The 15,332-nt window shown below is 43.7% G+C and overlaps 1 protein-coding gene across 14 annotated transcripts in view; it reads right to left on the reverse strand.

Annotated features, from left to right (window-relative positions):
• The window catches only part of LOC143154311 (protein daughterless-like), a 279,566-nt gene that overhangs the window by 17,286 nt on the left and 246,948 nt on the right, over positions 1–15,332 (reverse strand). For all 14 annotated transcript variants that reach the window (XM_076326299.1, XM_076326306.1, XM_076326305.1 and 11 more), the window contains 2 exons: positions 8,119–8,203; positions 2,239–2,375 (listed from right to left, as the gene is read on the reverse strand). In XM_076326299.1, coding sequence (XP_076182414.1) covers positions 2,239–2,375; positions 8,119–8,203 — 222 coding nt within the window. The remainder of the gene's footprint in view (positions 1–2,238; positions 2,376–8,118; positions 8,204–15,332) is intronic.

The raw sequence follows: 15,332 nt of genomic DNA on the forward strand, positions 1-15,332 counted from the left end.
CGTTTATCTAAACAGTAGAAGATAATAGAGTGATACGACGGAGCATGAACGAACCACACCAACCGAAAAATATCCAAATCGATAACTACCCCCTCCCCCGTGTCTTGACTCCTCAAAAGCTGCATCGATCCAACGGTTGTATTCCAACAGTTTGAAACATTTGTATCGAAGTTAAACGTATTTAAACTCGACTACGGTAAGCATCTCTCGCCAAGTTGTTCCGGAGCAACTGGTACTTCGCCACGCGCAACGCGACGATAAAAATACTATTACCGGATAACGCAAAACGCGAAGATAGAAATTTTATCTCGGTGCACTCCGGGTGGTGAAGTAGTCCCCAATGGGAATCTCTGGTACCGGCCGTACGGGACTTTATCTAAAGTTGGTCCGAGAGTTCCAAAAAGTCAAGGTTAACCTACGCTGAGATTTCGTACAACATTTAACCCCAGGTAGTCGTACGGAAGACCGAGCACACCACATTGGCCGAGATCGTTTCAACCTGGGAAACACGCACCAAACGACACGGTTAGAGTCTCCCTGAAACCAGCGACGCGGCCTCTTACAGCCTGGACGATAAAGACGATAAAGACGATAAAAGGATCGTTACAAGACAAGACAAAGTGGACCGAATGACATCGCGAGTTCTACGAGAGTCAGAGTGGTGACTCGGCCGACTGACGTCCCGTACAACCTTTCGAATCCGACTGTCCGGGTTCATAATGGACCAGGCCAGAACAGCTTTGATATCGGATACGCTTAGCGGCGTGTAGCCACGTACGCTCGCACCTACTGAAGCTCGCTCGTAAAACGTCTAATTTTAAGCGTCGTCTCGGCCCGAACAGCGAAGAGTATTTATCAACAAATTAGAGGGAGTTTGCGCGCTCGCGACCGCGGCCGGCTTCACGACCGGTAGGCGCCCCGTTAATTGTTCGTTTTACGAACGGAGGAACGAGGCGATAACTAGGGAGACGGGCCGAGGGGCGTTACCGTTTTTTCGACCGTGGTACCTAGAGAGATACCCTGGCGACGAGTTCCAACGAAAGGGAAGCTTCTTCGGCCGGTGAGAGAGCGGGTTTCTCGGAAGAGGGGTCATTAAACCGGTAGGATCGTAAATGTTTAACCTTTCGACCGGAGGAGGTGGTCTGGGGCTGGTCCGAACGGTTCTCGCCGCTGCGTCTTTTGTAGATCGTTCACCTCCATTATGCATAACGCGGCGTCTCCCTTCGACGATCCGGTTTTAGACGGCTCTCGTTCCACGCCAATCGACGGATTCTGCCCGCGAACGAGATCCAAACGACGATGTCGTTCCAATCCTTTTACCTAGACGAATTCCGTTCTCTCGATTCTCGAGGATCGTACGGTGGTGTCGAACACAGTGTCGCGCGTACTCGTGGAACGCGAGACGGGAATTCAGGGTGCCACCAACCGACCGGGAGGATTTCGTGGTAACCATGAACGGCGTAAATCAAACGAAGGCTGCACTTGACTAGAAACACCGAGTAGCGGGAGGGTCGTTCTATATATAGAAGCCACTGAGTCATTTGACGTTGCTCCGAGTGTACACGGAGCACTGTCAACAGTGTCTCTCAACCACCTTGGGCCTGGCCGAGGAACTCGAGCTCAGACGGTACGGACACCGTTTCGGGTGGTCCGAAATAAGACAGCCGCGAAGATCCACCAGCTGTGGTCTCCCTGGATCACGCTCGACGAAGAGGATTAAAGTCACCGAGCCGGTATGACCCAGTGAGACTCAACGACGACACCACACGGGTGTCCTTCCCCGAGCCGACAGTGTCAAACGAGTCGAACGTCTTCACGGGAGTCGGAGAAATGGCCGCGAGCCGACCGAATTTATCACGCTGTAACGTTGAACGCCGAAATTCGTGAGACCGCAGTTTCTCACCGACGACTTCACTTCTACCGTTACTACACCCGATATACGTCAGATGCTCCGTGGAGTTACACTGGTGATCCTACGGGAATCGTAAAGGTTCTGCGGTAACATCGATCCCCCGTTGGGACGACGAACAGTTTCAATCGAACGACTCCGTCATCGAGTGACCGACGACAGAATTTCGGGGGTGGTTCATCCTACGGGTGTCTCGTCGAAAGTTCCAGGACCGTCGAGTGTAAAGAAACGAGGCCCAGTGATTGATCGTCGCGTATCGCGTGACCGACGAGGGTGCACGCGCAAACGAGAGAACGAAAGCCAAGGGAGATACAGACTGAGTCGCTTACCATGGGGTCGTGGGGTAGGTGCATGGGGTAGGCTGGCTGAGCCAGGTGAGGGGGTGCGTATCCGCTGTACGGAGGCTGAACGCTGCCACCGCCACCCGTCCATGGGTCACCAGGACCCGTTCCTGCAGCGTTCCCATCTACAACACGGAGAAAAAGATTCGATTAGTCACAAATTGCACAGGGAATAGGCCTGAGCCAATCTGGATGCAACGAGTCTCGGTTAACGCAGCAAAACTTGGACTCAACATCGCTCAGACTCGATACTTTCCGTAATTTAACGTAATTAACGAAGAGACGAGGTACCAATGTTTACATTAATGTCTACGTGATCGGTTAAACTGTCTCCAGATATCTATCCAGTTTCTTCGGCTCCAGGAACCACTCTTATTCCTAACTGGGTTAGGAAGACCTAGTTAGGTCTGGGTTAGGAAGACCTGGTTAGGTCTGAGTTAGGAAGACCTGGTTAGGTCTGAGTTAGGAAGACCTGGTTAGGTCTGGGTTAGGAAGACCTGGTTAGGTCTGGGTTAGGAAGACCTGGTTAGGTCTAGATGAGAAAGACTTGGTTAGGTCTGGGTTAGGAAGACCTGGTTAGGTCTGGGTTAGGAGAGAATATCTATCTTCGAATATCTTTGGAATTTACACTTTGCTAGTAAACGAACTTTACTATTAAGCTCTTGGCGGTACTTAATTATTGCCTATTTTGTACAAAACTTAATGTATCTCGAGTTTAATAAATTTCAAATAGCTCGTAGTTTGCGTTAAAGTCTAACAAGTCTAACCTCTTTCTAACAATAATTAAAAAAAAAAAACTTTCTTTCTCTTGAAGAAGGAGAAGGATCTGCTAGCAAATTTTAAGTAGTTTGGCAAACCTTCGGCTTAACATAACAGTGACTTGATAAATTCTCTAGTTTAACAGAAGCTGAGTCTAGGGTGGTCCAAGTTAACGAACCCCCAAGTTCAACCGAACGCAAGTATACGGTCTGGATTTAATAGATTCTAACTTGGGCCTGACTCTCCGTTAAAGTCCATTAAAGTCTCTCGGAATTAGAATTCCTCGAAAGACGATATCGAACTAACCTCTCTCTCTCTCTCTCTCTCTCTCTATTTCTCTTTCTCTTTCTCTCTCTCTCTCTACATGAAAAGCAAATCTTTTTTCACCTCTCGAAGGCGATATGCTTGCAGCCCGGAGACGCGAGCGGGCAGTTTGCATCCGCAGAGTTTCGACACCGGTTGGCATTAGAGCAACAAATACCTAGCAGCACGTGGGGTTCAGTGACCAGAGAATGTCGCGCACGTGCTCGAACAATGCCCAGCACCGAATCGAGTTAAAAGACACGTACCCGGTGAACTTTGTTCGAATTACCCGCCATTCGATATTATCGTTCCGCTACCGGTGGATACGACGAGAGATCAAACGGTGGAAAGAGTGAAAAGAAACGTGCCGGTTAAAATTCTCGAGTACGATTCCGCGTCGTAGTCGTCGTGCGCTCCTCGCGCGTAAATTAGATCTCGTTGAGCGAGTTACGTCCAGCTGAGGGTTTCTTTCGATGTTCCACGTTCGGTCGAAACACCCGGTATCGAGAGCAATAGGCGGCAGGACGCTGGCCATTATTTCAGTTGAAAACAACAGCAATAAGCTTCGGGAACGTATTTCTTGATACTTTTGTTTGATATAATTCCGCGCGCGGGGTTTCCACCGACGAGCGGACTGAAACTAAGCCAAACTACTCGCTCGTTCCTACCCGACTACCCGGCACTCGATGTCTGATAAAACTTTTTCGCCCGTCCTCTGGCTGGCTTCCTTCTCCCTCGTTTATAAGCTATTCCGCTCGCCTACCGGGTGTCACGAGCCGAGGGAACGCGTTCCCGAAGCCGACCAACGAGTCTCCTTACCCTCTGATCTTTAATAACAACTTTACCCAGAAACTTTACCGATCTTATTGATTTACCGCCTTGGTAATCCGTCCGGGAAACTTCAGATATGCTCGTCGAGTTTCCTGCTCGTTTCCAGGATTCCCCTCTCTCCCCAAAGCCCTCCCGGTTCTCGGGAACGTGACTCGAAAAATTCGCTGACAGCTAGACCGCGAAACGTTTCACAGAAATTATTCCCACCTGGTGTACGCGAACGATAATTACGTTATTTCTAAAACGAGGCCAGAACGATCGCAACTACGCGTTGCAAGTTCGAAGATGCTGGGGTATAGACGAATGGTGTCCTTTCTTGGATTCAACGAGACTACTGTCTCGGCTTTACCGTTGCGTTGGAAAACAGAGGTCGGTGAGATATTAACGTATTAAATTTATGTTATCTCAGACCCCAAGTTTCCGAAATACAGGATTTGCTATCTCTAGCCCAGCTTAGATCCAAGTTACGCCGAACTTACAACTAGTTCTATACTAATATAAGTCCAAGTTCTGACGAGTGTTAGAGTTCAACCTGTGATTCCTTGAACTCAAGTTTTACCGAATTTAGAATCTATTAGATTTATGTAGTTATAAACTTGAATCCTGTCGAGTCTGAAATCCAAGTTCTGAAGAGCCTAGAGTTCAACCTACGATTCCTTGAACACAAGTCTTAGCGAATCTAGAATCTATTAGATCTCTATCGTCATAAACTTGAATCTTACCGAGTTTTGAAATCCAAGTTCTGACGAATCTAGAGTTCAACCTACGATTCCTTGAACCCAAGTTTTACCGAATTTAGAATCTATTAGATCTATATAGTTATAAACTTGAATCCTGTCAAGTTCTGAAATCCAAGTTCTGACGAGTTTAGAGTTCAACTTGCGATTTCTTGAACCCAAGTTTTACCGAATCTAGAACCTATTAGATCTCTATCGCCATAAGCTTCAATCCTGCCGAGTCTGAACCTATTAAATCTAGACCTAAATCTAGGTCTACCTAGATTCGAGTTCTACCAGTTCTATACTTTCTGACGTATAAATTACAATACATTCCAATTCTGTCGAAATTAAAGTCGGATACATCTAGGTTATCTTGAGCACCGTTTCTACCTAACTGTGGTCGCTATTATGACTATTATAAGTAGATCTAAATTTTGATAATATTAGAATCCGTTGGATCTAGGCTACGTCAGGTGCAAGTTCTGCCAATTCTAGAACGTTCGAGCTACGAAGCTACGTACTTTAAAATTCTTCTGAAATTGGAATCTGGCAGAACTTGGACCTAAAATACTTTAAGGCCCGATAAGCTCTCTGATCGACACAACTTGAATATTAGTAAAATCCAGATGTAACAAGTTTTATTCTAAACGAATAAAACTCATTCGTTTTAGAATAAAACGAATGATGGATTCAAATTCATCCAAGCTTGGAATCTTCTACGAGTCTATCTTCATCTCGACTCGTGCCGAACACAGAATCATTACACCTACATCAACCATAAGTTCAAGTATTGCTGAGCCTAATTTCATCCCTCTTTTCAAGTCCCAGTTTAGTGAAACTTGGACTTCTGTAGTTTATTAACCTTCTTTTGTTGATTTTCGTCGAAGGACAACGATACACACTATCGTGTCGCGTCTTCGACGTTTGCAACTTAACGATAGTTACATAGGCGTCGAATATAAACACTCTAGAGCTGCAACGAGCTACCCGTCTCCTCTTTCGACTCTCAATTTTCCAAAGTTTCTATCCAGGCATCGAACAGAACACATCTTCTCCATAATCGCACCAGATTCTCCGGAAAGTGATTTCGTTTTCCAAAATGGAGAATATATATTCAAATAAAGTGTTTACACACTCTGAAAAAATCGTGTTTTCACCACAAAAAAAAAGAAGAACAACACGAAGTAACTTTCCAAACGACCCAATACTTCTCATTTTCAATCGTTAGTTAAATCACCGTTTCACCGAATACGTGCAAGCTCTCTGCGTCTGTGTGTGTGTGTATGTTTTTGACCTTAAATGCTACAACAGTTTTGAGTTCCGAGATACGTCTGCAAATTTTCTGACGTCGTTTCAGAAACACCGCGGTCGGTAAACAAACAGAACGCATCACCGATCGCGAATATACCGTCGACGGAGAAGTCGGCCGCGCGAAATAGCATCGCGACGTCAGTTTCGCAACGCGATTAAATTATATCGGCGTAAAACAGGAACAGCGAGCCGCGATATAAAGTTTATTGTGCGCCGTGGTGTAACGCGTCGACGCAACTTGTCCGCGCGCAATTTTTTTTTTTTTTTTTCCTCTCTACCCAGTAGCCGCGAATTTCAGTGACCAGCTCCGACGCGTGCACCGCCCGTACAAATAACGAGAGATTGTTATTGTTTTTACGCGCGACAGGCAGAGCGACGAATTTTACGAGCGCGCGGTAAACAGCTGAATATTACTGCGATCGTAAACTCCCTTTTATCGTTCGTTCGAATCGTTACGCGATTTCCAGCGGATATAGATGCACATATGCGGGCGGGGCGTGCAGATACGTTGCACCAACACGAGTGTTCTCGGTGCATCGTGCCGTTTGATCGCTAGACAACGATCGATCGGTACAACGGAACCGGATCGATGTTACTTTTAGTTACGTTCGGCAACCAACGGCCTAGATTTGCGTCTTACGTTCGTTACCAGTTTAATGGAACACGGTAATCAGGATAGAGGGACCTTCGTTTCGAATACTTCCGTCAGATTGTGATAAATAATCTACAGGCGATGTTTCGTTGTCCTTTGACTCTTGGTTCATAGATTATGTGCACGCTTCTTAACCCTTTCACGGTGGAGCGTTCAGAAATGAATTGTGCTCTGGCTGGCTGGCATAATGTGTAAAGTATGTAATTTTGTAGTGTATGTAAGCATTGTAAATCGAAAGGTCCACCAAGTGGAAAAGAAATTTCTTACACCATTTCAGAGTTTCACTGATAACAAATGAACGACGCCAAAAAGTGCTGTTCGCTCGAAGGGAGCGTCTATAGGTGAAAGTTTGCCACGAAAGGGTTAAAATTCGAACTTTTCGTAAATTTCATCCTACTCTATGCAACACACTTGATAGATCCTGTGTTCAGACTCGAGCATATTTGAAATAAGGTTTGAAATGTATCCTTCGAAAGTTATCAAGTTTCTATTCACGAACGACGAATCAGATTCAGATAAGGTGACTAAATATATATATATAAACACCAATCATTTGAAATGGGTTTGAACACCAAAGTGCGTAACGAGTATCTAAAATAACGTCGCGAGGAATAAAAAATTGAAACGGCCTTTCGAAGAATTATTTCTTATTTTCGTTCCAAGTAAAAGTTGCCCGCCAGTGTCCGTTACGTCACTTTACCACCTATCCTAACTTGGACTATCACCTATCTTAGATCGAATTATCAGCAATCCAATCTCGAGCTATCATTATTCTGGTTCAGCCAATCACCTAATTTCGCCTATCTTGGACTATCGTCTATCCTAGCTTAGACTACATCGGCTGTTCTACCCTGAGCTAAGACAGGTTCCTAGCTTGAATTATATCACTTATCCCAGCCTGGTGTATATCACCTATTCTATCTTCTACTACTACCTATTCTACCTTAAATTATATAACGTATCTTTCATCGTATCGTGTATCCCATTTCTGACCATACCCTCTATCTTATCATCGAATATCGCGTACAGTGTCTCGAACTATCATCCATTTTATTAATTCCCCTGATACCTGTGCGACAAGTGGAACGCTTTGCAATGTTTCTTTTCGGATAAAAATACATATATTTTCGACCGTGTCCCATTCTTCGTATCTTGAGACAATCCTGTCTAATTTTGGACCACCATATATCCAAACTTTTCCAATATTCGTATCACGGATGCAATTTTCCAACGTTTGCTTTCAGCAAATATTCGTACGGAAACAACGAAGAATCGAACGTTCTGTCAACTTACCGATATAATATGGGTCTGCGTAGAGGGCAGCAGCCTTGGGGGAGGTGTATCTCGGTGAGTCCTGGCCGAATTCATCCGAGCCGTACTGCAACAAATAAAACAACGAACGTTTATTAACTCGTAGACACGAGTTCACTCGTAGCTGCGCGGCTATCGGATCGTGAGACGAGACACCGTGAATGAAGTCGATCCGCGATCAAACGATACGATTCGCCTCGGGACAGAAATCGTGCGAGTGTCACGATACACGGCGTCGCAGTTGCATCGTTGGAGCAACACGTTGCAACAGAACGGGGCAACTGTCTCAATGTCGTCGATGTTCGCTGGAATGCCAACTAACGCCTTTACCACGGAAATCTGTGTCGACGAATTACACGTCATTACGTTTCCAAGAGCGCGGTGGTTTATCGTCGATCGACGCAAATCAATTTCAACGCGTCTTCGAAGTGAATGCATTCGGTGCACATCGGTTACTAAGAACCGACCATCGCGTTTATCGTAATCGATAAAGGATCGTTTCGAGATTAGTCGCTTTGAAGTTACCAAAAGTCGAATCTTCGATACACTGTTCTTTATACACGTGTATCGTTTATTATAACGTTTATATACGTTTATATACGTTATTTGTATACGTGTTTGGTTCCAGCCGCGTGTATTCAGCGGTAAATGTAAAAATCCCTCGCGCCGATTCGCTCTCACCATTCTGTAACTGCCGTAGTCCGCAGGACACGCAAACATATCGCCAGTGAACGCAGTAAACCGCCGAGAGGAAGTCAGATCGCGTCGTAGGACAACATAACCGGCGATCTACGGCCGGGGATTGGACACGGTGGTGGAAAGTGCCGCGAGGGGGTGTCTCGCGGCAGCATACCCTCGTCCCAATTTCACCGTGATATATGTTAAAATATTCCGCGCCGCTTCCCTTATCCTCCCGTCGAGAGCTCCTCCGTTCCCGCCGCCACTGTGCCGAAAACTTTTGTCCGCGGTCCCCTCCCTTCCCCTTCCTCTTCCACCACCACCGCTACCTCCGACACCACCACCACCACCTGCTACCACCGGCGACGAAAAGTGCCACGGAACAACAGGGACAACCAAGTTTCGACTAACGCGAGGACTATGGCCGGCTCGAATTTCACGGCTCCACGGGAGCGTGAAAGAATCGCGTTACTTTGGGACAACTCGCGGATACACGGGCCACCCTTTCGCGATACTCGCGAACACGAGACAACGTTGCCAGACAACGAGCCGATGCACGCCGGTGATCCCCGAGCGCGACGCTTATTCGGTACACCGAGTGAGCCGATAACGTAAACAGAGACGACCGAGCGACGCGTACGTAAGCAACGTTAGAAAAACGACACGTTACGCGCGAAGGGCGACGCGAGACTGAGAACGGTCTCACTGCGCGGCGAGACGCGACGATTGACTGAGCGAATAGTGGGGCTCACGGGGACCAATAGGGGAACGCTTCGCTACTGAGAGGCTAAGATGCGTGTAGATGCGTCCTTTCGATAACTCGCACGATTCTACGCTCTCGCTTTGACGAGTTTATATCTCGGTGTTTAGGTTCGCGATGACTGGAGTGGCAAAGGTCGACTGCCGGACACTATTGCGCGCCAAGTAGCTTTTACAAGGATTTCGTCGATTCTCCGGGCACGAAATCGAATCCTTCGAAACGAGAACGGTGGAGGGACTTTGACTTTGGCTCTTGGTTGAGCGGATACGATCTTTTGGAGTATTAGCAAAATGCTGGGACAATTACAATTGGATGTGTGGAATGGTACAATAATAATTGGATTTATTTAAAAATTGACTTTGTTTCTTGGTTGGACTGATCCGATTCTTTGGAATATTAGCAAAATGGTGGAACAATTACAATTGGATCCTCCGGAATGGTACATTAATAATTAGATTTATTTAAAAATTGACTTTGTTTCTTGGTTGGACTGATCCGATTCTTTGGAATATTAGCAAAATGGTGGGACAATTACAATTGGATCCCAACAATTACAATTGGATGTGTGGAACGGTTCAATAATAATTAGATTTATTTAAAAATTGACTTTATCTCTTGGTTGAACGGGATCCTTTGAAATACTAGCAAAATGGCGGGGCAATTACAATTGCATCCCCTGGAACGGTACAATAATAATTAGATTTATTTAAAAATTGACTTTGTCTTTTTTTTGCATAAACAGATCCTTTCCTTTGAAATACTAGCAAAATGGTGAAACAATTACAATTGGATGTGTGGAACGGTACAATAATAATTAGATTTATTTAAAAATTGACCATGTCTCTTGGTTAAACGGATCCGACCCTTTGAAGTACTAGCAAAATGGTAGAACAATTACAATTGGATCCTCCGGAACGGTACAATAATAACGATATTTACTTAAAAATTGACTTTGTCTCTTGGTTAAACGGTACAATAATAATTAGATTTATTTCAAAATGAATTTTAGTTTCTAACAAACGAATTACCCAAGTAGTTGGCACAAGTACTAAAGAAAGTGCAAAATTGTTTAAATATAAAAACAAACGATGCCTCGTTTATCGTCACATTTCTAACAAAAACGCAGATGGAAAAAGTTACCGAAAATCTAATTTGAAATCTAATCGAATCTAATTAAAATTTCAATCTAATCGAAAATACTTGTATTCTGTACAATATATCGGGAGAAACACTGAAACAATGTTCGCGTTCGAACAATATTTTCCACGTAAAACACACACACACATACACCCACAAATGTAGATGATAACCCAGAACAGCGAAATGCGTGTTCCTCGGCACTGAAGGGTTAAAGAGTGTGCAAAGTGCGAAAAGGTGGCGCGAAATCTGATCCCAAGAACAAAAGATCTCGGAGAGCGTTCACGGTGCATCCGTATCCGGTGAGGGAGGGACGGGTACATAATTGTACGCGATAAAAGCGTCGAGTTTATCGCGGCAGGAGTCGATAACGGGCTTACAAATACGAACGCCTGTCCCGGTGGTGGTGGTGGTGGGGGGACGAGAAAAAAGCTGCTGCTAATCGCGCGATAAACGCCCGGCCTCTGGACCTATTAATTTAAATGAATTGCTTTGACATGGGTGGCTCCGATACACACTCGTTCAATTTCATCTCCTCCCCCCTCACCCTTTTACGAATCCACGGCCTCGATTTCGACTCCTCGTTTACACAACAGATTTCGACCGAACACGATCGATGATCGATCGACCGGGAGTACCAGGCCAAAACAAAGAGACACCTACATTATACACGATTTGTACAACGAGATAACCGGATTACGTTCGACAGGTTACGATCACTAGGTTCCGCTAGATCCGAAGCTTCAATGTCTCCGATCTCGATCCACGAAATCGATCCGTAGATGGACGAAAGCAGAAACACGATCGATGATCGATCGACCGAGAGTACCAGGCCGAAACAAAGAGACACCTACATTATACACGATTTGTACAACGAGATAACCGAATTACGTTCGACAGGTTACGATCACTAGGTTTCGCTAGATCAGAAGCTTCAATGTCTCCGATCTCGATCCACGAAATCGATCCGTAGATGGACGAAAGCAGAAACACGATCGATGATCGATCGACCGAGAGTACCAGGCCAGAACAAAGAGACACCTACATTACTAGTATACACGATTTGTACAACGAGATAACCGAATTACGTTCGACAGGTTACGATCACTAGGTTTCGCTAGATCCGAAGCTTCAATGTCTCCGATCTCGATCCACGAAATCGATTCGTAGATGGACGAAAGCAGACTCCAGTTCTCGGCTCGAGGAGACACCGCGTGGCCAATAATTCACGTTTTATTTCCTTGCCGGCGGGAGGACGCGCAATAATAAAAATGTCCGGCGGCCGGCAGGGCGGATCAGAAATCTTAATATGTCCCGGTGGGTGTCCACGGTGGTCGGGAGAGTCAGCGATTTCCAGCCAATATAAATGTCCTACATTGATTTAGTTCTCTTTTTCCACGGGTTGCGGTCGACGACGAGCGAGTGGCGGGAAAAGGAGGGAAAAACGGATGGAAACGTCTCTGTCAGGGAAATTAGCTTCCTTCGGGTTTTGAAATAGGACAGAAGGGTCGGCTACGAGCCGTGCAACGCGTGTTACGTGGCGCCTACGGAAAATTGACCACGTGATCTACGTCTCACGTTCTCATGCCGGCTGTTTTCTCGTCTTACAAGTTATTCCCTAGCCGAGGATTACCTCTTCGATCTAATCCCTCGTGTTATCGTTCGAAACGGTGCACGCTGCGATATTACACCGATCTAGCTGAATGAAATTCAATTTTCGATACGATCCCAGCGCACCTACGACTGTATTTTATACGTCGATTTCAAATTGACCAAATTGAGTGTAAACGTGAATAACGTTGTAAAAGGTGATCCTATGATTAGGTGATAACTCGTACAAAGTGTGAGTTACTTCGTTTGTTATACAAACGCGTATTTCGAGCTTTTTTTATTACCTATTTTACTCCTGTGTTATTTTTACGAATGTATCTTCTATTATTCAAAATATGCGTGTAATCTTTCTTCTTCGAGTGTATTTTATTAACCTTTTTTTAAAACTTCGTAACTATCGATATATTACTTAATCTCTCTTCTTGAATTATAGTCAGATGCAATGGTAGTTATTTATTTTCGCAAAAAATTATTTCCGACAAATCGAGACGTCTGTAATTTTTTATCAATATTTAGCACGGTTAGGGTCGTTTCTTGTAAAATTATTGATTTATCGTTGTAATTGTCAAAGTAGATTTCTTTTTCTTTCTTCACTCCAACTTAGAATTAAGATACTTTTATAATAGAAATTGATTTTGTAATATTACAAATTGTATACTAATTTTTTCAATTTATAAATTCTATTTTAAGAAGGATTTAAAATTTACGTCGCAATAAATTATTAGAAAGATTTTAAAGAATATCTCAGCTAGACACAGTCAACTATTAAACAGTTTTTCCACGGTGTACAGTTTTATAGAATATAAAATATTAGAAATTATTGGTTCTCTTACATTTGTAATTGGCCACTTTCCAGAAGGAGCTCGAAAGACAAGAGACAAAGATATCGGAAGAAATAGGGAACTATTTAGAACGAAAACGCCGAGAATCAACGTAAATATAGATTTAGTAAACAAACTATTAATTACTTCGGACCCATTCGTTAACAGTTTACGCACATCCCGCAAAATTACTCGAAGAAACCGAGTAGTATCTCGGAGTCGTTTCTATCGGAAGAACTGAGAAGTGACCCAAATACGTTAGGATATGATTTAAGTTACAGTGATTTCTGGTAGACCGGAAAGATCTTAACAATCTTGTCTTTTTCAATTTGTTTAAAAACTTCTCCCCGTGCAACGGTCTTCGAGACGAAAATAGAGGATCGTGACTTTGAAAGATAGTTGCACGGCCCGAGCTTCGGTTCCTCGAGTGAAACAAAAAAATGTATTTTTAGCTAATGACTAATTTCATGTTTCTTGTTGGTTCTCTATTGCAACTATTTTTAAATTCGCCCCAGCGGATGCAAAGTCGTCGATCCGACCGGTACGATCAAAAAGGGGGGAAATATTCAAAACTGTAATCGATTAACATCTTCTCCCAGGTCGGGCGTCGTCGTTATCGACTACACGTGGGCGGAAATGAGTTTAAAAGCGGAGGGGGGAGTTACGAGACTGGAGGGTCACCAGTCCCGGTATAATGGATCGGCTATTACCCCCTTATTAATTACCGTACCAAGACTTTTGAGCGAATAGACAAAACCAGCTGCCTTCTCGGTCCCGTGGAAAATTCTTCCACCGGCATCGGTGCACGCCTATGCATATTCTACGAGTGCATCTCCTACCAGCATGCGATCAAACCGATAAAATAATTCTGGAAATACAAGCATCGAAGCTAGCGAAATAAATGAATCGCTTCTCGAGATGTACGGTTTCTTTAGGTCCGAAAGGTATCGTGTAAGTCGAATATTAGATATGAAAAGAAGAAGAAAAAAAATTGAATATACAAGAGTAGTGTAACAAATCGAAGTGAGTCTTACGTCGAAATCAATGAGTCGATAACAAAAAATAGGGAAGTGAATGAAACGATCGCTTCTCGAGATGTATGATTGTTTTAAGTCTAAGGTATCGTGTAAGTAAAATATTAAATATAAAAAGAAAAAAAAATTGAACATACAAGAGAAGTGTAACAACTCGAAGTGAGTCGTACATTGAAATCAATGAGTTGATCAAAAAAATAGCAAAATAAATGAAACGATCGCTTCTCGAGATGTACGATTGTTTTAAGTCCAAGGTATCCTGTAAGTGGAATATTAAATATAAAAAGGAAAAAAAAATTGAACATACAAGAGAAGTGTAACAATTCAAAGTGAGTCGTACATTGCTATTTTTTTTATCGACTCATTGATTTCAAAGTAAATGAAACGATCGCTTCTCGAGATGTACAATTGTTTTAAGTCCAATGTATCGTGTAAGTCGAACATTAAATATAAAAGATTTGATATTCTATATAATAGAATAAATAGATATAGATATAAAAGAAGAAAAAATATTTGAAAAAATAATCGAACATACAAGAGAAGTGTAACAACTCGAAGTGAGTCGTACGTCGAAATCAATGAGTCGATAAAAAAAATAGGGAAATAAATGAACCGATCGCTTCTCGAGATGTACGATTTCTTTAAGTCTAAATTATTAGTCGATTAACTAAATTAAAACTAAATTATTCGTCGACTAAATTTAAGTCGATTTAATATTCTATATAATAGAATAAATAGATATACATATAGATATAGAATCGAAATCAACGAGTCGATGAAAAAACTATTTTTCGATCCCCGAAATCAGTTCGATTCCCGCAACTCTCGTGTGTCCTCGTTGTCCTTCTGCTCCTTTAAATACAACCGCTACTTATTGGTTTAATTAAACTCCCTTAAAGTATTACACACGAATTCGTTCCCTCGAGCGCGTTGTTTTTTCAGAACAAAACGCGAAGGATCGTTCAACCTAATCGACGCGGAACGTTTGCTCGTATCCTCCCTTGGTCTACCGGTCGCATAACAGATTAATGCGGGGCGATTTGTAAAAAGGCTGGATGCAACGGTGTTTAAGCTTAATGGCTGCCGTGTCACAGATGAATGTCGGATAATTTCTAACGAGCTCGTGGTCTCGGCCGCACGCACCCGCATGAAAAC

The sequence above is a fragment of the Ptiloglossa arizonensis genome, chromosome 14 (assembly GCF_051014685.1).
Source record: "Ptiloglossa arizonensis isolate GNS036 chromosome 14, iyPtiAriz1_principal, whole genome shotgun sequence".
Lineage (NCBI taxonomy): Eukaryota > Metazoa > Arthropoda > Insecta > Hymenoptera > Colletidae > Ptiloglossa > Ptiloglossa arizonensis.